Source organism: Alligator sinensis, unplaced genomic scaffold (assembly GCF_000455745.1).
Source record: "Alligator sinensis unplaced genomic scaffold, ASM45574v1 scaffold29_1, whole genome shotgun sequence".
Taxonomy (NCBI): domain Eukaryota; kingdom Metazoa; phylum Chordata; order Crocodylia; family Alligatoridae; genus Alligator; species Alligator sinensis.
The window spans coordinates 2862644-2886137 of NW_005841933.1; the positions used below are offsets into that span (position 1 = coordinate 2862644).

At 43.8% G+C, this 23494-nt stretch overlaps 2 protein-coding genes and 1 pseudogene across 6 annotated transcripts in view; 2 read left to right on the plus strand and 1 right to left on the minus strand.

The window, feature by feature from the left end:
- The window catches only part of PLEKHA8 (pleckstrin homology domain containing A8), a 44544-nt gene extending 37121 nt beyond the window's left edge, over positions 1 to 7423 (minus strand). Inside the window, exon 1 of one of the 3 annotated variants that reach the window (XM_025198943.1) lies at positions 7192 to 7423. In XM_025198943.1, coding sequence (XP_025054728.1) covers positions 7192 to 7231 — 40 coding nt within the window. In that variant the 5' untranslated portion in view covers positions 7232 to 7423. The remainder of the gene's footprint in view (positions 1 to 7191) is intronic. The other 2 variants (XM_025198942.1, XM_014517960.2) reach the window with 2 other exon arrangements.
- A 131-nt stretch (positions 7424 to 7554) lies between these two features.
- FKBP14 (FK506 binding protein 14) lies at positions 7555 to 21692 on the plus strand. Of its 3 annotated transcripts, XM_006019588.3 has the most exons (5): positions 7556 to 8358; positions 12154 to 12305; positions 13781 to 13908; positions 15991 to 16143; positions 20738 to 20871. In XM_006019588.3, the coding sequence occupies exons 1-4, from the start codon at positions 8162 to 8164 to the stop codon at positions 16108 to 16110; spliced, it is 597 nt and encodes a 198-aa protein (XP_006019650.1). In that variant the 5' UTR covers positions 7556 to 8161; the 3' UTR covers positions 16111 to 16143; positions 20738 to 20871. The 3 variants fall into 3 exon arrangements, with proteins under 3 accessions (XP_006019649.1, XP_025054756.1, XP_006019650.1); XM_006019587.3 differs by lacking the exon at positions 15991 to 16143 and having other exon boundaries at positions 7555 to 8358; positions 20738 to 21692; XM_025198971.1 differs by lacking the exons at positions 15991 to 16143; positions 20738 to 20871 and adding an exon at positions 15229 to 15781 and having other exon boundaries at positions 7555 to 8358.
- Positions 16055 to 16240, plus strand: LOC112549580 (annotated as a pseudogene).
- Positions 21693 to 23494: the final 1802 nt, after the last annotated feature.

The following is a 23494-nucleotide window of genomic DNA, read 5'->3' on the forward strand; positions in this document are numbered from 1 at the left end:
ATGCCTGGCCAACCCAGTTGCCTTCTACGACAAGGTGACTAGCTTTGTAGATGTGGGGAGACCAGTAGATGTGATACACCTTGATTTTAGCAAGATTTTTGATATGGTCTCCCACAACATTGTTGCAGGCAAGCTAAGGAAGTACAGGCTGGGTGAATGGACTGTAAGGTGGATAAGAAATTGGCTGGAGCATTGGGCTCAGAGGGTAGTAATCAATGGATCGATGTCTAGTTGGCAGCTGGTATCAAGGGATCGGTCCTAGGGCCAATTTTGTTCAATGTCTTCATTGACTTGGAAGATAGCACAGAGTGCACCCTCAGCAAGTCGGCAGATGACACCAAGCTGCGGAGAGTAGTAGATATGCTGGAGGGTAGGGCTAGGATTCAGTGACTTAGACAAATTGGAGGATGGGACCAAAAGGAATCTCCTGAGGTTCAACAAGGACAAGTACAAAGTCCTGCACTTAGGATGGAACAATTTCATGCACCACTACAAGCGGGGGGCTAACTGGCTGGGCAGCAGCTCTGCAGAAATAGACATGGGGGGTTACAGTGGTAAATAAGCTAAATATGAGCTAACAGCCTGCCCTTGTTACAAAGAAGGCTAACGGCATACTGAGCTTTATTGGTAGGAGTGCTGCCAGCAAGTCAAGCGAAGTGATTATTCCCCTCTGTTCTGCACTGCTTAGGCCACATCTGGAGTACTGTGTTCAGTTTTGGGGCCCTCACTACAGAAAGGATTTGGACAAATTTGACAGAGTCCAGTGGAGGGCAACAAAAATGGTGAGGGGCTGGGACAGGGAACTGGCTTTATTTAGTGTAGAGAAGAGGAGACAGAGGCAATTTAATAGCAGGCTTCAACTACATGAAGGGGGGTTCAAAAGAGGATGGAGCTAGACTGTTCTCAGCGGTGGCAGATGACAGAACAAGGAGCAACGGTCTCAAGTTGCAGCAAGGGAAGGTTAGGGTAGATATTAGGAAAAGTTCTCTTACAGAAGGGGTAGTAAAACACTAGAACAGGTTACCCAGAAAACCTTCATCCTTAGAAGTTTTTGAAACCCAGCTAGACAAAGCTTTGGCTGGGATGATCTAGTTGGGGATGGGCCTGCTCTGGGCAGGGGGTTGGCCTAGATGACCTCCTGAAGTCCCTTCCAACCCTAATTTTCTATGATTCTAATTTGACACCCCTGCTTTAAGCCAATATAAAGATGCTGCATGAAAAAAAAGCCTCCAACTATGAATTGGAAAAAAAACAACCCTAGTCAGAATACACAGACCCTGGAAAAAACTGGTTGATCAGTGGAAGTATCATACTGGGTGAGATAATCCTCTAGTATTTGGTCTCTGACAGTGGCTATTATCACTGAGATTAGCCATGCCTAACACCTTAAGAAATAGAAATTTTAGCTGCCTGTATCCCACTCCCCCAAAGCCACCTCCACTTTGTTGTATCGGACCTTGGACAAAAGCAAATGTGGCTTAAAAGGAGATTTGTGAGAGGAAGAGAATGGATTTATTCAGCAAAACTAAAGGTTCCAAGTATGAGTGCCTCCGTTTTTGGAAAGAAGAAAGGTTGATTTTCACAATCTGCAGTCAACTGGAGTTGTGTATGCTCAGCATCTCTGAGAAAAAAAAGAGGGCTCTAGGTTTCTTAAGTTCACCTCCCAAAAATTATGAGGATGCTTTTGTGAGAGCCTAAGTATTTACAGAATCTACCAAGAAAGCCTTTACAGCTTTCATGATTTTAAGTAAAAAAAAAAAAATAAAAAATTAAAACAATAGAAATTTGCAGAATCATAGAGGGGAATTGGACACAAAAATGATTTGGGGCCTCATATGTAGCCTAAAATGTACTGTTCAGTGACAGTTCTTGGAATTATTTATAGACAAACCAAAAGGAATTCAGAGAATAGCAATGAAAGTTCTTAGTGTATGACTCATAACGAAGAACTGAAAGAGCTAGGTATGGTGTGATATAGTGCAAATAACTACAGCATGACTCTGAAGGGTGTGACTTGTTAAATAAGAACAATTATTTATGGTTGTTATAGGTGAGTTTCAATTTAGTAAAATTAAGAATACCAAGAAAGGCATTAACCAGTAACCACTGGACAGCAGCCTAATTTTCCTAGGGAAAATGGTCAAAGTCACTTTATTGCAACACTTAAAAGATGATGTTGAACTCATTCATGGACAGAACAATGTAATCAGTATTTCCTTCACCCCATCTCCAATTTCTCTGATGCTTTTAGTCTTTAAATCAAGATCTGATATATTCCTTCTAAAGAGCCATTAGAATTCTGCCTCTGGCAAGTTGACTTCAAGTAAAATGATACTCATTTTGAAGATGTGCATTTAACTTAATTGGGATAGGAAAAAAAAAATCTTGAGTAGCAAACTGCTATATGTGAAATGAAGGACTGTGTTCCTTATATTCATCAGGGATTTCTCTATGCACTGTTTGCTCTGTCAGAGGTAATTTAGAAATGTAGCTGTGTTAGTCTGAAGGCAAGTAGAAGGCAAATTTGTACCTTAGACTGACCAAAGTAGATCTATACTGTATTTACTTGAATCATTTATAATTTTCCACATATAGAAACTAATTAGGAAAAAGTTCTTATATTTGTTGTTGCCCCCTCCACTTGCCATGCTGTGGTCTCCCCTGCCACTTGCCCCTCCATGCCTGTGCCTATCCCCCAACACCCTGCCTCCCCCACCCACTTTTCCCCATGCCTGCCCTGCTATCCCTGCAGGCTGCCACCCCACCCCTTGTCCACAATGCTTGTGCCTGATCCCTGCTACCTACCCTCCAAATTTTGCCCCCCCCTCCAACTTACCTTTTGCAGCAGCTCTGCTTCAGTTCTGGGTGGTCAGCAGCTCCTAGCCCAGCCAGGTCAAGGTTAGAGTGACCAGAGCCAGGGCAGAATGTGGGGGGGGGAAAGAGAAGAGGCTGGGGTCACTGCAGACAGGGCGTGTGTTCAGGCTGCATGGTGTCCCCTGTGCTCCTGAACCACAGATGTCGATCACTCTTGCTCTCCCTACAGCTACTCCACAGTCTCCCCCATGCCCCTTCCCCACCAAATGAGCCATCACAGCTCAGGGCAGGCAGCCTGGGGTAGAAGCCAGACCTCAACCATTGCCTTCTCCAGGCCACTATTCAAATCTAAGATACGACTCCTCCCCTCACCCCCGCAGTAAGCCTGGGGGGGTGGAGGGAATTTCATTTTGGATTCAAGTAAATACAGTATGTGTGTATTATATGTACGTATGTATAGCACATGCTTTTGTGAGGTGACGCTCATTTAATCAGATGCTGTAAAAGGAAATGTGGAAAGCAGAGTATAACGGAGAGAGAAATCAGAATACAAAAGACAAAGGGACAAGGGTAACATGCTTATCCTTGAACCCCGATGCAATCATGCAGAGTATTTTTACAAGTCATTCTCTGAAAACTAGGAAAAAAAATATCCAAGGTAATAGGTTTATTTAAACTCAAATACTGGGCCATGGCTCTCTAAGCCAGATATGTAAAACAGTTTCCAAAGCAAATGGAGCAACACTAAGGTGTATTTCATCATAATTCTCCAATTTTATCTAAGGTACACAAGCATCTGCAGTGTAAAAGGTGCCCTGACTTGTCATTCTAGTGTCAATTTGGCATCAGAAGGCCACAAAAATCTCAACAGCCATTTACTGGACTACACTCACATTCGACAGAAAGGTACAGTTCAGTAGTTTCAGTATAGGATGGGATCTATCAAGGTCAAATTATATACTCGCATTGTGGCCTCAGAAGAGTATGCTTAAGAATTAAGAGCTTAAAGAAGTAAAAAGAATATATGTAAATACAAAGGACTTCCCCCACTGCCTTCGGGTCTGAACCAGATTGGCTGATGAAGAGAAGAAAGAAGCAGTATCAGACTGCGTGCACCTACTATAGACAAAAGAACCCACCCACTTTGTAATTATGCAGCATTTATGCCTGTTTAAGAGTCAACCTGACTATTTGAGTGTGCAGGTGACACTTTTCTTGCATTATTTTTGTAAATGCGTCCATTATACCTGCACCAATGTCTTTTGTACGAGCTTAGATTAAATTGAATGCATACTGGGGAAAAGTTTCCAGGGGAAGAACAGGAGGCACAACTGTTTAGGACTTTGGAAAAACATCTCAATGCATTTTTCCTCGCTTCTGATGATGTCAGTGACAGGACAAAGTGGAAAACATTAATCCTTGAGAAGTGACTCTAGCTGATTCCATTCTATGCTTTATGACAGAAAATGAAGGCAAGCTGCTTCTTTACAAGTGTTTGAAATAATCTTGCTGTTGTCATGATCATCTTATCTTACCCTCTGATCACATGGAAAAAAAAAAAAGGATTGGATCTTGCTGGAATCAGAAGAATATTTAAGATACCTGGCCACATTTAGATCATCGTGGTACATAGCGTCATGTTTTACACACATTTTGTTCAAAACGCACCCTGTACAGTAGAGACCTAATTTAGATAAAGCATTTGAACACACATGCAAGAGAGGACGACAGAGTTAATTACTGTGGATAATTTGATAGACTTCTTCCTTTTCCAATTTCTATAAATCTGTGAAAGGCAATTGTCCTAGGTCTTACATCAGTTTGACTTTTCCTCTTATAGGCAAAACACCATACCTCACTTCTTGTTTGTTCAGTATTATCATACACCTTTATCGCATAAGGTTTTTCGGGGCAGGAACTCCTTTTTGTTTGCTTGACACATTATAACCCTTGTACATCGTTTCAGAAAAAGGAAAGAAAATATGTCAAAGGTACTGTAAATTTACAAAGCACTTCACAAACATAGAACAGACATACTTCCTCCCTTCAAAATTTTATACCTTAACACAGCAAAAGAGGCTCTGTGAATGAGACATCTGTGAAATTCAGTAGTGGTGCCAGGTTTCAGGGGCTATACCAAAAGAGAATCCTGCTAGCATCACAAAAATCTGCACTGACCAATCTGGTGCTTAGACATGATAGCTTTTACTCATCCAGAGAAAAGAAAATCCCTCATTTTGCAATCATGCTGCCGATGCTTTCAGTGCATCTCCCCACTTTAAGGGGAAAGATTTTGTTCAAGATATATTCCAGTGAGCGGCTTAAAAAAATTAGCGGAAAGTACAAGCTATATCTAAATGAAAACTCACAGAGCCCACAAGTTTGTGGTCCGAAATATTACCATCAAAATAGGGGACAAGTCAAGGTTTTACTGCACCAAAATATTCTACCATGTTGCATCCCAGTGCGTAAACACCACAAGTCCCCAAATCTGGCACCTCAGTTCATGCAAACTTTGGCCCCCATTCCTCAAAGTTTGAGGGTCAGACCTGATGATCTGTTTAGGTCCCTCCCGACCCTAAGCATTATGATACTATGAAAGTTGAAGCCATGAAAAGAAAACACATGCTGCTTGCTCCCACTGCTCAAAAAAATCCGAACTGTAATGTGTTCTAGACGGCAATAAATGCAAAAACCTTAGCATTAACTGCATTATTGGAAGTTTTAGCCTTTTTGCATAGCAATTTTCAGGTTCAAGTTGTACAAACAAGTGCGGCTGCTCCTTTTTATCTCTGTACCCCTGACATATCCAGACTTCACAGAACTAGAAAAATATCGTTTTTCAACTGCCAATTCTTACCCCAAACCCCAAAAAATCTGAATAGAGAAAACATGTAACGTCTACAAGGGCACCAGCAATGCAGACCACATTACTTTTTTTGTAGCAGCACTGTAATAACACGTATTCAACCCCAGATACAAGCTTTAGTTTTATTTTCCTTTGTTTAAATCCCAAACTCCAAAAACCTACCAACCAACTAGTAAAGAGATGCAGCTGCAAAACTTCTGACTGTATGCATCATAGCACAATAGGCCATGAAGTACCACATCCAACACTTGGAGCCTGATAACGCTGACCTTTGTTGATAGTGCAATTTGGGGACCAACATAAACAGCTCCTCCTATCACAGAGCTGCTTAGTCCAAAAAGTCCAAATTGTGATGCTTTCCAGTATGAGAGCAATATAAAACCACTCATCCAACAGCTGGATCTTGTCAGATGCAGTGAACGTTTTAGATGCAAGCCTCAAAATTCCACTGCAAACACATTGACCAAGAACAGCTGCTTGAAGCCTGCAATAAAAATCCATGTGTTTTTGTACAGGAACACTTGAGAAATCCCAACATAGGTCTGGATGCATCAGGACATTCCCTATTTCGCCCTTCACCTACATGCTCCCAAGTCGTCGCTTCTTGTAAATCTTAAGAAGTTCGGGACTTCCATGGAAGACTGAGATTTGGGGAATACCTGGGTACAACATATATCTCAGCATTCATTTAAAAAATAAAATAATAAGTTAAAATGCCCAAGGAGCAACAAAGGATAGTTCATTCTTTCCTAACTTGTTTAAGATACATAGAGTAGTTGGCACTAAAGGTACGACATGCTCAGCCTGCCGAGTCCTATCAACAAGTGCAGCGATTCTCAACTGAGGGGTGCCCCCTGGGCTGCTCCGAGATCCTATCCACGGTGCCCTGAGGAGCCGCACAACATTAGCATGGGCAGGTGTGCCAACCCCATTCACAAGATAAACCCAGAGACTTCAAACAGGGATCCATCCACAGGGCTAAATCCCTCCTGAGCTGCTATGGGCTTCCTGAATTCTGTGCAATGGAGGAACTGCTCTGTGATTTTCCCTGTCACCAAAAGAAAAAGAAAAAAGGGGTGGGGGGACTTAAGCGCCAGCATTTTCCAATGGCGCCTCTAGTCTGATGAGGTGGAAGACCCCTGGACTAGCAGGACAAGCTGGGCACCGTGATCCTTGGCTCCCTCAAATGCCAGGCAAACAGATGCCGGCGCAAAGGCCAGGTAGAGACGCACCTTTCCAGGTGAGCTCAGCACCAGCCCTGCCACCTGGCTGGATTGAAACTGGCTCTAGAGCTGTTGGGCATTCCCCAGCCCCGGCTCAGCAAGCAGTTGGCTCCTTGGGGCAGCCGGAGGGACATTTTGAGGGCGCGACAACAACTTGGCAGACAGGCCGGTGCCCGTTTATTGCGCCGGTCGCCCGGCAAGCACGTTACACATGTAACGTGTGCCAGGAGCCTTAGATGCATCCCCAGGACCCGGGCCGGGAGAGGGCATGGCCGAGCGACTCACCGCTCAGGTAGTTGGTCCACTTGTACAGCACCCCCTCCATGGCGAGCACGGCCCCCCCATCCAGCCGCGCCGGGGCCCAGGCCACCCCCCGCGCCGCCAGCAGCCTCTGTCTACACCGCCGCGCCCCGCCGCCGCCCCGCGCCCGAGGCCATCCTGGGGCGGCTCCAAGACCCGCCTCCCCGGTGCCGGCCTCCTGAGCTGCACCGCGCTACGCCGCCAGCGTAAGCTGAAAGAACCCCACGCCTCTCCGCCCTCCCCTGACAGCGTAAGCTTGCCTCGGAATCGCAAGGCACGTGACAGCGGGCCGCCGCGGGCCGAGCCAATGAGGAGGCCGCGCGCAGAAGCCGGGTCCATTGTGCCGAGGTTCCACGGGGTTCGGCGGCGTGCGAACGTTCTCTTCCGGGAACTCCGACGTGGCCCAGCCTATTGGCCGCGCGCCGCCGGGCACTGCCCCTGGCTGGGCGGGGCGATTGACGCCTCCCAATGGGTGGCTGCCGTGGCAGGCCCGGCCCCCGCGGAGGACCAATCCGAGGAGCGGTTCCCGGGCCCTGCCGCGTGCGGGGGAGAGGGAGCCGCTAGCTGATCCGAGCGTGCCTGGTGGCCGGGTTTGCCACGTCTGCTGCTGAGGGGGGAGGGAGGCGGGCAAGCGAGGGTGGGCTTGACCCCATGCAGCTCCGCCCCCCTCTTTAGCGAGCCGCGGTCCTGTGAAGTGACAGGGGGACCTATGCGGGGGCCCAGCCGGCAGTTGCGGGTGTCCAGCTGGGGATTGAATCCACTTGTGCAGGGAACCTAAGGGGTTGCTGTAAGGTGGCAGCTGTAGGCACTGCTTGAAACTGCCCCAAGAGAAAAGGGCCTGGGAGCGTTACCTCAAGGCAGGCCCAGGCACCCTAAAAATGTGGCTTTTGCATCTGTAATACAGACATTTTTCTCTCTCTCTTTTCCATTTAAATTCCCTTGCGGTGAAACCGAAATGATGATTGTACTTTGGGCTCCTTTTCTCTTCGCGTGTGTTCCTTTTGCGGCTGGGGCTCTCATTCCAGAAGCCGAAGTGACGGTTGAGGTGCTCCAGAAACCATTTATCTGTCACAGGAAGACGAAATGGGGGGATATGATGCTGGTCCATTACGAAGGCTACTTGGAAAAAGATGGTTCGATGTTTCACTCCACGTAAGTAGCTCTCTAAGTAGGTGAGATGATGTGTAACTGAGCGGTTAAGTGCCAGGTCAAAAGTTTTCCACAGTGATTTTTTTAATGAGTCTAGCCACGTGTATAGTTATTGACTGTGCTCTGTGGCACTAGTATAAACTTTAAACGGAACCGTGTTCCCATTTAAAAAAATGAACATGAGCAAGAAAGCATCTCGTTTCCTCCCTGTCTCTTGCAATATGGATGATATGCAAAAGCAAGTTCTTGGCTCCCAGTCCTCCAAAAAACTCCAGACAACCCCTTGTGAAGCTTATTAAAGGACTGGGATTTAAGCAGCATGCTTTTCAGTTTAGGTACAGGCCTCAGCCTTTCAAATATACCTGTGAATAACTTCATGCTCAAATGTAACCTCAGTATCACTGTAGGACTTCTCTCTGGTATAAAGTTATGTCTGACTGCAGCAAATGTCCCAAAATCTTACTCTAAGAAACCTAATAGAACCTTTCAGTTAAAACCATCTTTCCATTACAGAAAAACGATGTTTCCAGCAATGAAATAATAAACTGCACTCAAGGAAAGGAATAACCAATCAAAATATAAGTCAATCAAACAAGAAGAAAAAGTTTCCAGAAACAGATTTTATCCCAAAAAAGAAGTATAGTCAAAGTCTTGTAAGTCTTAAGTCTGCAAAGGACTTAATCACTGCTGATTTTTACATGAAAGGAAGTCAGCTCCTATTGTGATGGATATTAGTAAATATACTAAAATACTTAGTTCAGGATAGGTCTAAATAAAGACATAGTGTTGATGTACAATCACAGTCTTGTTCTTTCTTTATAGATCAGTTTTAGCTAAAATTTGATCCTTGTCTCTTACAGCTAACTACTTTTGCCTCTTGTAAAGGAGTTCTATTGTCATTCTAACTTTCCAGTGCTGACTAACTTCTGTAAGTTTTTTTTTTTTTTTTTAAGTACCTTTGTTAAATGTCTGGTAAATAGAGCTGTTGATTCAAACAGGATGAAAAATCAATGATAAGCTGCAACACGCTTTAACAATACTTTTTCCATTTATTTTTTTCTAACCAGTTTTAAAGGAAGGCCCTAATTCAGTGATCCTCAACCTGGGTGTTGTGGCTCCATGGGGTGCCTTGAGAGCCTTTCAAGGGCACCACAGGGTTTTGCAATGTTAGGTGTGTAAATATGATTCACAAGATAAACCCAAAAAATTCAAATAGGAATCCATAGTACTAAAACCATTCTGATTTGTTGTGGTCTTTCTGAGTTTTTTGCAATAGAACTACTCTATTATTTTTCTGTAGACAAAAAAATGAATGAAAACTAGGAGCTGGTATTTTCTGAGAGGTGCCTCAAGTCTCTGTAAGAGTGCCTTGAGTTTATTATGGGGTGCTGCGGGTCTTAAAAAGTTGAGAACCACTGCCCTAGTTGCAGAGCTGTAGAACTATGAAGTGGATGTAACCAAAGCAGGATTGGGGCTGGGCACTACTGGGATAGGATTAAGTGCTACTGAGGTAGAAAATCTACTCACTGAAATCATCGGGAGGCTGGTTTAAAACAAATCGTAGGAAATACTTTTTACACAGCACATAGTGTAGACCTCATAGGAAATTGTAGAGGCAGATAGTATAACTAAATTAAAAAAAGAATTAGACAAATTCAGGAAGGGACTGGTTCATTGGGAGCTACCAGGGAGAGCATTACAGAGGCTGAGTCACCATACTTTCCCTCTAAAATATTTACTGTTTTCTGCTGCTGGAGACCCTATACTGAGTCAGGTGACTTGACCCAATATGGGTTTTATGTTCTCATGCAGAAAGTAATGTTGGAGGTGCTTTTTCCAATGTTTTTCTAAAATCTCTTTTCCAAATTAATATCCGAGTACCCGCAAGTGTCAAGCTGCTAGCAATGGGATTTTCCAAGTGTTACCAGCAGGGAGATTCTGTGCCCTGTAGTCTCCAGGGTGCAGAATTTTAAGTTATTTAAGCATTGACTCATTCCATTTTTTCAACATGTAAGGCCATGTTAGGGTTGCCATATTTCCAGGTCCAAGAAAAAGGACATCTGTTATGCGTGAGGGGGTGGGGGGAATATGACAGTGGGGCAGTGACACGCTGATGCCCTGCCTCTGCTGTTGCCCCTCACTGCCAAGCCAGACGGCCCCCCCCCCCCCCCCCCGCCCCTGCCAGTGTCCCTCACTCCCCCACTGCCATACCCTGCCACCCTGGGTTCCCAGCCTGCAAACCCCTGGCACTGCCAGTTTCCTCTGTCACAACCCAAGGGTGTGATTTTTTGTTTTGTGTGCGCTTTGGCACCACTGAATTATTTTCCCGCCAATTTGAAGCTTTCTTTGCAGGGTGCATTTCTTCTTTGCAGCATAGAAATGCACGTTGCAAGGAGTTCCCGCCATTTGTATTTAAATTTGTGCCCCACTATTGGCTGTTTCTAAATTATTCCCACGTGGCGGCTAGTGATTGGCTTGCTAGCCGCATAAAAAGCTTGAGTGGTTTCCACCCACCAGGTTATTACAAGATGGCAGCAAATGTCTTTTTAGCCTCTAGCCTCTCCCCGTCGCCGAGCGCAATCCTCAACGTATCCCTCTCCCTGCACGCAAAAAAGGATCCACGGAGCCTCGACAACTCCGCGTGAGTGAGAGTTTTGTCTGAGTCCTCAAACGAGGATTTAAGCAGAGCTGTACCTGGGAAACTGTCCAGCCTACACCGTGACCATCTACGGTGTAAGTAAACAATCTTGAATCAACCATTACGCGTCCTTGCCTAATTCTAGCGTGTCGCCTGCTTTCTCCGACCCAGCATGTCCGGGCTGCTGGCCACAGTCCGCGGCGCGAAAAAATGGCCCCGGATCGCTCCCGGCCTGCACATCCTCCACCCCCCCCTCCAGGGCCCCTCACTCCTGACCTGTAGCCCCCTGCGCTCCCAGTCCTGCTGGAGGGGGCCCCAACTTTCACTGTCCTGACCAGGCTGGAGCACGGTGGCTCTGATTCATGCAGACAGTGGTGAAGTGTGTCAGGCCCCATCATGGGCTGGAGGGAAGAGGAGGGGAGGCTTGTGGCATCCCCCACCCTAGGATGGGGCTGCTGCACAGTGCCAGGCAGGTTGACCATGGCCCCCCTCCTTCCCCACAGCAGTATCTCCTGACTGCTCAGCCCCTGCAATGAGCACAGGTGCCGGCCCCAGCTGGCCATAATTTCCCCGCTGCCTTCAAAGTTTCCCTGCCCCTTTCCCCTGCTGGAGGGGCAGGCATTCCCCCTGCCCGCCTTGTCGCAGCTCCAGCCCCCACCCTGACCAAATGCCTGGGATTTTGCTTTGCTCCACTGGTGGGAGTAGGGGGAGGATGATTGGACATAGGCATGACTATATACTAATAAGAGATTCTTATTAATCTTCTTATTTACTAATAAGAGCTTATACTAATAATAGTTCCAAATACTATAGGAGCTTTTCTATACCGACCAATAATCATTTAAGTGGAAATTGATTACCAGAGAAACAAGGGAGATTTGCTGCTTCTAATATAAAAAGAAAATGTGGTATTAGCCCTACAAATTGGTATTGCTCAAGCAATAAAGGTGTTTTTAACTTTACACCTCTCTAGATTTTTTGGGGTCTTTATATGGAGACTTAAATGAGCAAAGCCTAGCCTGCTTTCTCTAAAGAGGTACAGTTATTGTTTATGGATTGTGGCTAAAGGTCTGTAATGTGAGCCTGTTCAACGTGGCATAATGGTCAATCTTCAGGTTTCTGCAGTTTATACCATAAATATTTTATACCATTCTTTTCAGCCACAAGCATAACAATGGTCAACCCATGTGGTTTACGCTTGGCATAAAGGAAGCTATTAAAGGCTGGGACAAAGGCTTGAAAGATATGTGTGTAGGAGAGAAGCGGAAACTGACAATTCCACCATCCCTTGGTTATGGAAAAGAAGGGAAAGGTACTACATCTCAAACCTCCTCAAGCTCAGTATGTTCTTAATCCTGTACTGTATTGTCGCAAGTATATAAGTATTCTGTAAGTCTGCTTATAGAGGAGAATTTGAAAGTAATATACTGTGGTCAGCCAGTTGACTGTAGTGCACCTATAACACCAAATTCTTTATCACTGTGCACAGGTATAAGTAACAGGACAAAGTGGATGACAGATGGTATCATTCTGACTTGGTACCATTTTAGGCAACACTTGATTGCTGACACTGTGCACAAGGTAGTGGAGATTTGGCACCCAAATTTCAAAAGTATTCATTCTTTTAATTTGAAATGTTTGCTGAAGAGCTAAAACTATCAGATACATGGAGTAACTGGATTATTTCTTTTTTCTCTGCACTGTCTTGCTCAGTGCTCACATGTGATATTACCAGCCACTCAATTATTTGTCCTGCCCTTGCTCTGTAACCTGGGGAATGAGTCAGACTTTCTTTCCTGCAATCCCATGAAGTGTATTCCCTGCTCTGCCCTCCACATCTGTCAACAATCAATTGAGCTGTAGTACTGGGACCCACTGCTCATTTCCACCTGTGAAATGGCTTTTAGCATATCTTGTGCTGTGATTCTGAATAGTTAAGATTTTGGGAGATTGTAAATCCCAACGTATTATATGGGATTACAGGGAGGAAACTGTCCCAGAGATCTCAGGATGTTCTCAGCAGGGCTGTTGTCTGGCATATGGTTTGCAAGGATATTTACTCTTCTGTGTCTTCTAAGCAGAGGGCACAAAATAACATGGTATGCCAAAGAGGAAATATACTTCTGATAGCTCAATCACTAACATGGTTGAAGATGCTTATCTATTTTACTGACTGGAAATAAATGCTGAAAGGCGTTGTAAGAGCCCATGTGTGGTGAATTTAAAAATACAACCATTTTTTTACCTAGAGAATCAGCTGCCGATTCAAATGCATGTAAAATTAAATAACTTGCCTAATATATGTACACCGAGCAGCTATGCAGTCAGATAATATACTTGGAAATAAGCTAATAATCTGTTCTGTTGCCTTAAAGTCAGCACAGCTGGCAATCAGAAGGTTACTCCAGTACAGGCCAATCATGTACTTACTGTCTTCATAAACTGTCTCATATACTGTAAGCCATTAAGTCAATTGACACCCTCAGCTGCCTGAATAGTAATACAAGTCACTGCAGTGTGGAGCAGGAATCAAAACAAGGTGCTTCTTTCCAAGTCAGAAAATCAGCTTCTCTGTGTAATACATGTGCCCCAGTTTTGGGGTGTGATTTCTGGGGGAAAGGTATGTGTTGTATGAGAGGAGAATATCATAGTCCAGTTGCCAGATATCTTACATTTCTTCAAATAACCTGGTTTACAAGAAGTCTTTTCTCAAATATTGATGGACTTCCTAAGGTACTCAGTTCACTTTGTCTTTTATTTTGTCTCTATGTCTAACATCCTTGATAGGAAAAATTCCACCTGAGAGCACACTTATATTCAACATTGACCTACTAGAAATCAGAAATGGACCAAGATCACATGAGTCATTCCAAGAAATGGATCTTAATGATGATTGGAAGCTATCCAAGGATGAGGTGATTTGTGCTTCTTAACTAAGTGACAGAATGAAGTAAAGTAAATAGTGGGGATGAGAAGGAAAGTTAAAGTGTGAACTTGATCTTGTCTATAAAAGCACATGGTCAGAGCAAGGCACATTCTTGGGCAAGTGCCTCAAGGTTAGAGAGATGACTCTGAAAAGTATGGAACAGGGGGCCTGGATCTGCACCAAGTTTAGGATTGTTGATACTGACTTGTATAAACTACAGCTTCTTAGAAATAAAAATTACTTGGCATTTTTTTTCATTCAGTTGCTAGTTTTTCTGTCAGCATGTGGCCTTCAAACCCAGTTGTGGTAACACAAATATCTTATGGCACATCAGCATGGCATGTTACTTTTGGGAAAGGGAATGGGATTTAACACTTTTCTTGGTTTGCTCATTTTCATAATAGTATCCATTTTTAGTACAGACTTTAATGCTAGACAAAATGCAATTTTAAGAATTATTCTTTATACATAGGTTTTAGTCTTTTGATTTTCAGTTTCAAGTGAGACAGCAAAACTCTTTCCATACAGACATATTAATGTACACCAGTCTTGCACCTTTGGGCCTTTTCTTGTACTTGCACTATAAAATATAGCTAACTTTTATGATGAGCAAAAATATCCATGGAGGGAATAGAATGAGACTAATTCATATTCCTTTGAATTAGAATTGAACCCATTTGCTGGAACTGGAAACCTAATCCAATGCAATAACCCTCTGTTTGTAAGTCAGCATGGCAAGATATCTATAGTCAGTAAAAGTTCTGTTATCCGGCATCTTACAAGCCGGCATGCTCCATTAACCAGCATGCCAGCTTGTAAAATAAAGTGAAACCGGAAGTGCCCACTATGGCACTTCCGGTTTCTCCGAGCCCCCATGACTCAGGGCAAAGCAGCCTGTTCTGCCAAGCCCCCACAGTCCGGGGGCCCCGCGGGAAGGGCAGTGATGCAGCAGGAGGGACAGCGATGCCACGGAAGGGGTGGAGGGACACCCCAGATGCGGCATGAGAAGCGGCGGCTGGGGCCACTCAATTAACCGGCATATTTTGTTATCCTGCATTCCCCGTTCCCGGGGGATGCCAAATAACAGAGCTTTTACTTTACCATATTTACTCAAATATAAGACAACTCTGATTGTAAGACAGCCCCCACAATAAATTTATAAATTTGTTCTTTACCAGGTATAGAATCTAATTATTGGAGGTTTGCTTTAAATCTATCCCTCTTGCACTGCTACAACTGATTAAATTAAATCTGGGGGGGTAAAATGGCCCTCTTGTCCTCTTCCCCCCCCAACTTTTTCCCCCTGCAGGTCCTTCCCCTACCTCTTGCTCTCAGACCCTGCTCTCCCTGAGCACATGGAAATGAAAACAAATTTGAAAACACTGATGGATGAACGGACACATCTTATCTTTTTGTTTTTAACTGATGCAAGCTTTAGCCCAACTGCAAATACACTTTTAAGTAACACTTTTGTACATCCTTATATAGAGTAAAAACTGCATGATACTTGCCCAAAGGCAAAAAGCTCATAATTTACCATATAGTTCATTGGGCTGGGCCCCAGGAGAGGCAACAGCATTTCAAACCACATAGCCACATGTGACCCCATAGCTCAGCAGTGCACAGTATATGTGTATACTCTAGATATGCCCTCACAAAGGATTCACGTGCTAATTAGCCCCCGAGTTGCAACTGGAACCAGGTGTCCTTGTCATAAACCCTGGAGTCCTCCAAAATGTATGTGCCAGATGAGGTGCAGGGCAGCCTGGTTCAACTTCACCTCATGGAGGGTAGGGTCACAGTAATCATATGTGACAGGCTGAGGAGATGGGCCAACAAAGGGATTCTGGGTGAACTGATTGGGGCCCTGTTTGGTGATGTTTCCCAGACATTTAAGGCTGGTGAAGAAACAAATCATTGGAAATAGGAAAGAACGGTACCTCAGCTGTGGGAGCAAAGAGAAAGTAAAAATGTGTTCAGTGTAGTAGCTCACCATGACTCAGAAAAAAGCTGGCACTGAGGAGGACTGAGCACAACGAACACTACTCAACTACTGTATTTTTTTATTCAGATGGGCTGCACTCATCTATCCTTGTGGAGATACCACCATGAGGTGGTTTTCGGCTCAGATTGTTTTACTTACCTGGCAGGGGAGATACCATTCTTCTCAGCTTTGAATGACTTGGTATAGTTAGAAGGTGGAGATCTGTCCATTGCACTACAGGCAAGTACCCCTGCAAGAGTTTACAAATGCCTCCAAATGTGAGTGTCTCAGCTACACAATTTATGGTAATGGGGGATTGCTCTTGGGCTTTCCCTCTAGCTTGCTCCTTCAGCCTTTGGGCTAGGAGCAAGTGAAGCGCAGGGGCATCCAAACTCCAAGGCTTCTAGGCTTTGGGCTTGCATATAGGATGTCTATCATGGATTTGGGAGTATCAGAAGCCCCAGGCTGAAGAGTCTAGGAGGCAGGATACTTGCCGGTGGTAGCACCACACAGACTTTAACAGTTGAGCTTGCTCAGTTGATGCAGTTTGAAACTGATTTGGTCTGACACGAAATTAAAGAAGAAAAGTAGTAGGTTCCCACAGGATCTCAGCCTTTTGGCTAAGATCAAGCATTTTTGGCACCATGGGGAGGATGTCAGGGCTGGCTCTGGCCTTCCTGGTGTCAGCTTGGTATTCCATTATCTCTAGCCCGGTGCCCATTGCCTATAGAGAGAATATCCACCTGTTTTTCTTCAAGGGCCAAAAAGGCTCCCATCAGCATGTTTGCCCGATATGGGCCATGTGTTTTATAGTTATGCTCTGTATTTTAATCAACTTCATAGTTGATTACTATTACTGAGCACATGCTGCTTTTGGCAGCAGTTTAACTATAGACAATGTACAAGCAGCTTTTCCCTCTTTGCTGATGGAGGGGGAAATAACTTGTCTCATACCCGAGTAAATATGGCATTAATGTCTTTGTATGTACTAAACACTTAAGTACCCCAGTCCATGGACTGAGACTTTGTAGTGGTGGAGAGGCTTGTATGTCCTGATAATCTTCAGAACTGTCAGAATCCCAAACTCCTGGCGGGGTCACCCATGGCAAACAGGCCTGAGGGAAGGTTTCAGATAAACCATGGGTCCAACCCCAAGTCCTCAGCGATGGATCAGGCAGAAGGTGATGTCAGGATTTCAGTGGCTGTAAAGATTGAAGAAGGCTACATCTTGTCACTAAGCTCAGATGTCTACCTTGTCAAGATCGTGTGATTGCTGTTTCTGCACACCAGCTTCCTCGCATTAAACAAAGTCATACACATGTGGCTATCACAGGAAACAACACACTGTCCTGTATTAACCTCTAAAAGCCCTGTAGCAATGGACCAGTGGTGACAAATGCAGGAACTAGTAAATCTAGCAATCTCCAGCCACAAATCTACACTGGGGCTACAGTAATCTGAGGGTCATCTTGCACTTGGGTTGAGACCAGATGTGCAATTTGGCAGCTGCTACCATGACTGAGCAGTCCTGTTCAGAATCCCCTCTGCTCATCCCACATAAAGGTGTTAGAAAAGGTGCCTTAAACCTAGGTTTTCTTATCTGCTTCTGGCTAGATAATTGTGTCCAGTGGGATCACTCTCTCTGTGGTTGAAAACATCATAAGACAATGGTTTTTGCAACATGGAACATTCACACCTTGATGAATAACCAAGACAACAAATAACCAGAGAGAAGAATTGGCATAATCTATAAGGAGCTAGTGAGATACAACATCGACATTGCAGCTCTGCGTGAGACAAGATGACCAGATGAAGGTCAGCGGCGGGAAGAGGTTGGAGGCTATACCTTATTTTAGAAGAGGAAACCAGCCCAGGACAGATGTGTTCACAGCATCAGCTTTACCACCAAGAATCAGCTCCTCAGTAAATGTATGGAGCTCCCTGTGGGCATTAATGAATGTCCTATGACCTTCCATCTTAAGCTCAGGAACAGCCAGTATGTCACCATCATCAGTGCATATGCCCCAATGCTCAATGCTGCTGCTGCTGTCATTTCTACTCCAACCTTGACCATGCACTGACTAATACTCGCAAGGAGGACAATATCATTCTCCTCTGACTTGAATGCCAGAGTTGGATGTGACCTGGAACTCTGGAGTGGCACCATTGGGAACTCCAGCAGCATCCTGCTGAACTAATGTGCAGAGCATGGTCTTAAGACAGAGTGACAAATACAAGACCACCTGAAGACACCCTTGCTTTAAGCACTGGGGCCTCCTCAACTACAATATTGTTAGAGTCCATGATCAATGGATGTCTGTATCATGTGAGCCATGTGAGAAACCAATGGCTACTGGACAGATCACTGTCTTGCAGATCCATTTTGAACATCCAACTTGCTGTGAAATACTGAAGACAGCCAAAAGCAATGTGAAGGGCTCTCAATACCAACTCTCTTCAAGATCCAAAAGTCTATAAGGATCTCCAGCAGTCTCCATGAAAAGCTCTGTGCCCTGTCCACAAAGGAGGGCAACACTGAGGAACTCTTGGAAGAGGTATAAAAACCACCATGCACATTGCCTATGCTGAATCCATTGGCTACTTTACTTTTTGACACCAAGACTGGCTTGATGAGAGCAGTGCCAAGATCCAAGCCCTTCTTGACCAATAGAGAAGGGCTCATTCTGTTTAGCAAGATGATACCTCATCCCAGCTGAAGGAAGAGACATATCAGCTCTTCATAGCCAAAGCTCAAAGGAGGATCTGAGAAATCAGAAGTAGTGGTGGCAAGATAGTCAAGGAGATCCAGATCTATGCTGACAAAAATGACATACATAGCTTTTTCCAGGCACCAAAAGCAATCTAAGACCCAACTCCCACTGGTTCTACTTTCCTGTGATTACAGGATGGCTCAGTGCTTCTCAAAGACAATTAATCTATCCAAACAAGATGGAAAGAGCACTTTGAGGCACTCCTGAATCATGAGTCAACTGTGTTGGATACCACCATTGAGAGATTCATTTGTCACCTGAACTAGAGTCAAGCAAGGATGTGTCATTATCCCAACTCTGTTTCCCATTTATTGACAGTCATCCTGGTTCTCATTAAGAGCCATCTTCTTTCCAGAATTGATATAGAATACTGAAGGGATGGACCTTCAATCTGGGATGTTTTCACTTGAACATCAAAGTATTCAAAACAACCATCCTGCACTGTAGATCTGGATCTTGGTGTCTTTCCAGATATTGTGATGAATAGAAAACACACCAAAACAATTTCCCGAAGGAAGCACTTGTGCACCAGATCCTGTGCTGGACCTCCTCAACAATGTTTACTCTCTAGCAGAGGTGGCTACTGGGTAGGGGAAGTGCTCAAAACCTACTGCCATCATCTCAAGAGCCCGGAGAGGTATCACCAACAATGTTGCCTCCGGAAAATCCTCCACATTAAATGGGAAGATTGCTGCACAAATGTCAGCATCCTTGCTGAAGCCAATATTACCAACATTGAATCAGCAATCCTCAAGCACCAATTTTGCTGGGCCAGATATTGTATATGGATGCCAGGCTTTTGATTCCCAAAACAAGTGCTCTACTCCCAGCTTAGTAAAGACCTGAGATCTCGTGTTGGGCAGAGGAAATGCCATAAGAAAACATTGAGAGTATACCTCAAGAAAAGGGATGCAAACATCAAGAGTTGGGAAGATCTGGTTGCCAACTGAGTCCAATGTCACTGCAACCTCAACTGAGTACCAGTCCATTTCAAGGTGACATGTCTTGCTCTTGAGAAAAGAGAGTGGAGGAAGGAATAGGCCTTTGGCTTATTCTACCCTGCAGAAAGATCCGCAACTTCTGAGGATAGGTCTGTAATTCAAGGATGGGACTCTTAAGTTACCTCAAGACCTATCAATGAGCTATGGTAGAGATCATCCTCAAATTGAGGGATTGTTGACTGTGACTTAAGCATCAAGCATAAAATAATATCCTGAAGTGAATAAGACAGAAACTGAGCCACATATGGTTTAGCCATATGACCAATGTGGCTTGCTGTTAACAGGCCGACATTAAACAATGTTTTGGTAATTCTGGAGCAAGTGAACTATAACTACTTAAAAATGGGCAATATTCTTTTTACCTGGTAAAAAGCATGGCAGATTAGACCTCTGAGGATTTCAAGTTGCTAAACCTCAGACAATAGAATGAGTGTTGATTTTTGTTATTGAAAATGCAATTTAACTGTATACTAACTGATTATGGTTAGCTAACTGGTTATGGTTAGGATATGTATTTATTAGATCCTGCCGCTGCATTGGCCTGTTTGTTTTTGTTGCATTTTTGTTGTTTATTTGTTTGTTTCTAAGACTAAATATTTTTATTCCTATTTAGTAGCAAATTCCTATTCTAGTAGCAAATGCTTACAATGGACAGGTAGGTCCAGTAGGTAGCAAAGATCTGAGGTAGGTTTCTTTTTTTGTATTGAATTGTTGCTAAATATCTATATCCAAAGACAGTGCTTTGTTACCTAAATAGTTGGTAGCCAAAAATTTCCATTGTCTAGTTTTTTTCACTTTCCAGCATAGACACAAGACTACAGGATATATTATTATTAACTTTTCAGAAGATACTGTAGTTTTTAGAGTAACTTGCACCTGCTGTTTTCATTGCCTCTCATACAAAAGACCTTTTTGTCCTCGCTAAACTTATCCATTAGATAAGTCTGTTATCCCCTTTGAGACATGAGCAATAGATATTTATTGCCTAATGCCACTTAGCAAATATACTGTTTATTCAAATACCCATTAAGATGATTATTAATGTCCTACCTTGTCCAATAGGTGAAAATGTATTTGAAGAAGGAATTTGAAAAGCATGGAGCAGCAGTAAATGACAGCCAGCATGATGTTTTGATTGAAGACATCTTTGATAAAGAAGATGAAGACAGTGATGGGTTTATATCTGCTCGGGAGTTCACATACAAGCATGATGAGCTGTAGAAAAGCCCAGCCTAATAATTCTCCATGTCACAGAGGTGGCAGTGACTTACAAATTGTCTAGCTTTGTAAAATTTTTAATTCAGCATTTGGAGCTGACAGGAACAAATGGAAAGAAAAAACATTGTTTTTCTATACAAAAAGGGACTTCTGTTGATGATCCAAAATGCTTTTAACTACGTTTAGATATTAAAACAAAGCCGCTTTTGTAAATCTTTTGAACTGCTGCACCTGGCAGCAATAGTGTTTCATTTACTTTGTATTAATTTAATTTGCAGTTATGAAACCAACATGTGATATAACAAATATTGCTAAAAAATCAGAATCCAGCTTAATGCTTACCTTGTATTGTTTTCTTATGTGCTAATGACAAACATTTGAGTTATTCTCTTTGATAGTATACTTCTTATTTAATTTTTAATTTATGGCTTAATTATTTCACCTTGCTTTTTCTATGCAAATCAGAATTTGAAGAACAGAAGCAAAATGTGCCACACTGTTAATAAGAGGTACACTGCAAAGGTCAGACAGTTCTCGTTGGTCTTTTCAACTCTAGCAATATAATGTAATCTACCTGTATGTGAACAGGAAACATTACTGATATCTGATCATTTATTTTTGTAAGCTTATTAGTGTGTGCCTCGTGTGCCTAAGCCAACCATGTATCTTGTATTTATTATGGTGCTATGATCTAGAGTCAAAGGGGGAGTTAGAGATCAGCAGGGGTTTGGGGTTTTAGTTGTGTTGTGTTTTTGTTTTGTTTTTTAACTATTACATAATAACATTGCAGTTTGGCTGAGCTGGAGACAGAATTTGTGTGTGCAGTCTTTGAAAATTGCAAACTATAGAACAACAAATAACTCTTTTAAGTAACTTATTCCTTATGTTTCAGAAACTCGGGAACATAGGACTAAAAGGGCCTCCGGGGCCATTGATAAACACCTCCTTGTTTGCAGGCAGTCATTTACCTAAATAATCCCCAATATCTCCACTTCAAACTCTCATACACAATTATGTTCATGCAAAAAGACTACACCTTTGTCTTCATGACCTCTTTGGTCTTCCACCAAATGCTAAAACCTCATGTTTCTCTGACATGAGGTAAAAAGGTATCCTAAAAAGAGCCCCATTACAGTAGCTCAACTGCTGTGTCACTGCCTTGTAGAACTTCTGTTTTGCCATTGCGTATTAAAAACACAGTTTAACGTTAAAAGGGTATATACTGTATGTTTCTTACAATGTTCTGTGAGTGGTATGAAAGTAAGTTAAATAAGGGTCCTGACTTTTTAAGCAATAAAGTCATTTAGAAATTCATACGTAGGGTATAAAACCTGATATGATACTTTGTCTTGGTAGAAAACATTCATAAGAAAGATATTTAAAGACCCCTGCATGACAGGCCAGTAATCTGACACGTGAGCATAAAACATGTCATGGCAACTACATGTTTGGAGTCAGGCTTAGATGTTTAATTGTTGCCCTAGTTGTAAAGAAGGTGATTTCAATGCCTTTGAGAAGGGTTGTGATTTGAACCAGGCTTCCCTTGCTGGTACATTTAGTTGTCTTTCTTCTGTTTTGGGCCAAGAGCTACAGAAGCCTACATTAAATGGATGGGACAGACCTGACGAAAAATTTAAAGTTGTGCTCCCTGCTGCATTTGAATAGGCTCCTGAACTTAGAGGAAAAGATTTCAGGATGTTTAAAAGCATGAGATCACGACTCACATGGAGATGTACTCTCATTGTCTGAATAGCCATGGTACAACTGGGCATAGGATATTCAGGCTGGTAAATTCAGTGCTTGGGGGCTGGTGTAACAGAAATTTCCTTGTTGTCACTTCCAGTAGGGGCGGCAATTGGCATCCTAGCCTATGCAGTCGGACCAAAAAGTTTAGAGATTTGTAGGACATTTGTGCTATGGAATTCAGGGGGAGGCATGGGGGCAATCCAGCATAATGGACTCAGATAGAATTGGACCTAATGAATAGTGAATCCTACAGGATGGAGAGGTAGAAACCCTTGTATAAGGTATATGTAGCACTGGGGCTGTCAGTCACCATTAACATGCACAATTAACACGTTCATTGGTTCTTGCATTAATTTTTGTAATGCATTAATTGCGCACATGGTTTTGGAGCCTGTGCCTGGGCTCTGCTCCACTGCCATCATCACTGCCTCTGGACTGCCCAGTAGGGCACTGGTGGCAGTGTAGAGGACCGCAGGGCAGCCCAGGTGTGGACTCCTGACTGCTGCAGCAGGAAGGCGGTGGGGGCGGGGTGGCAGCATGCACAGACACAAGCAGCCGCAGCACGCACATGGCCAGGAACGCAACCCAGCAGAATGTAGAGCAGCACCCAGCAGGTAAGTTTATGGGGGGGAAAGGGGTGGAGGGATGGGGTGAATGGAAGAAGGGACCAGGATGGGGGCAGACCAAGGCCCCCGCAATGAGGGAGGGTGTGAGGCCGGGGTAGAGGCTGGGTTGAATGGGGCCCCAGGGCCAAGGTGGGTTGTGGGATGGAGCTGTGGGAGGCTTGTCCAGGGGTGTAGGGGGGGCATGGCTCCCTGCCACTGCACATACCCCAGGGAGAGGCATGGGGGCATG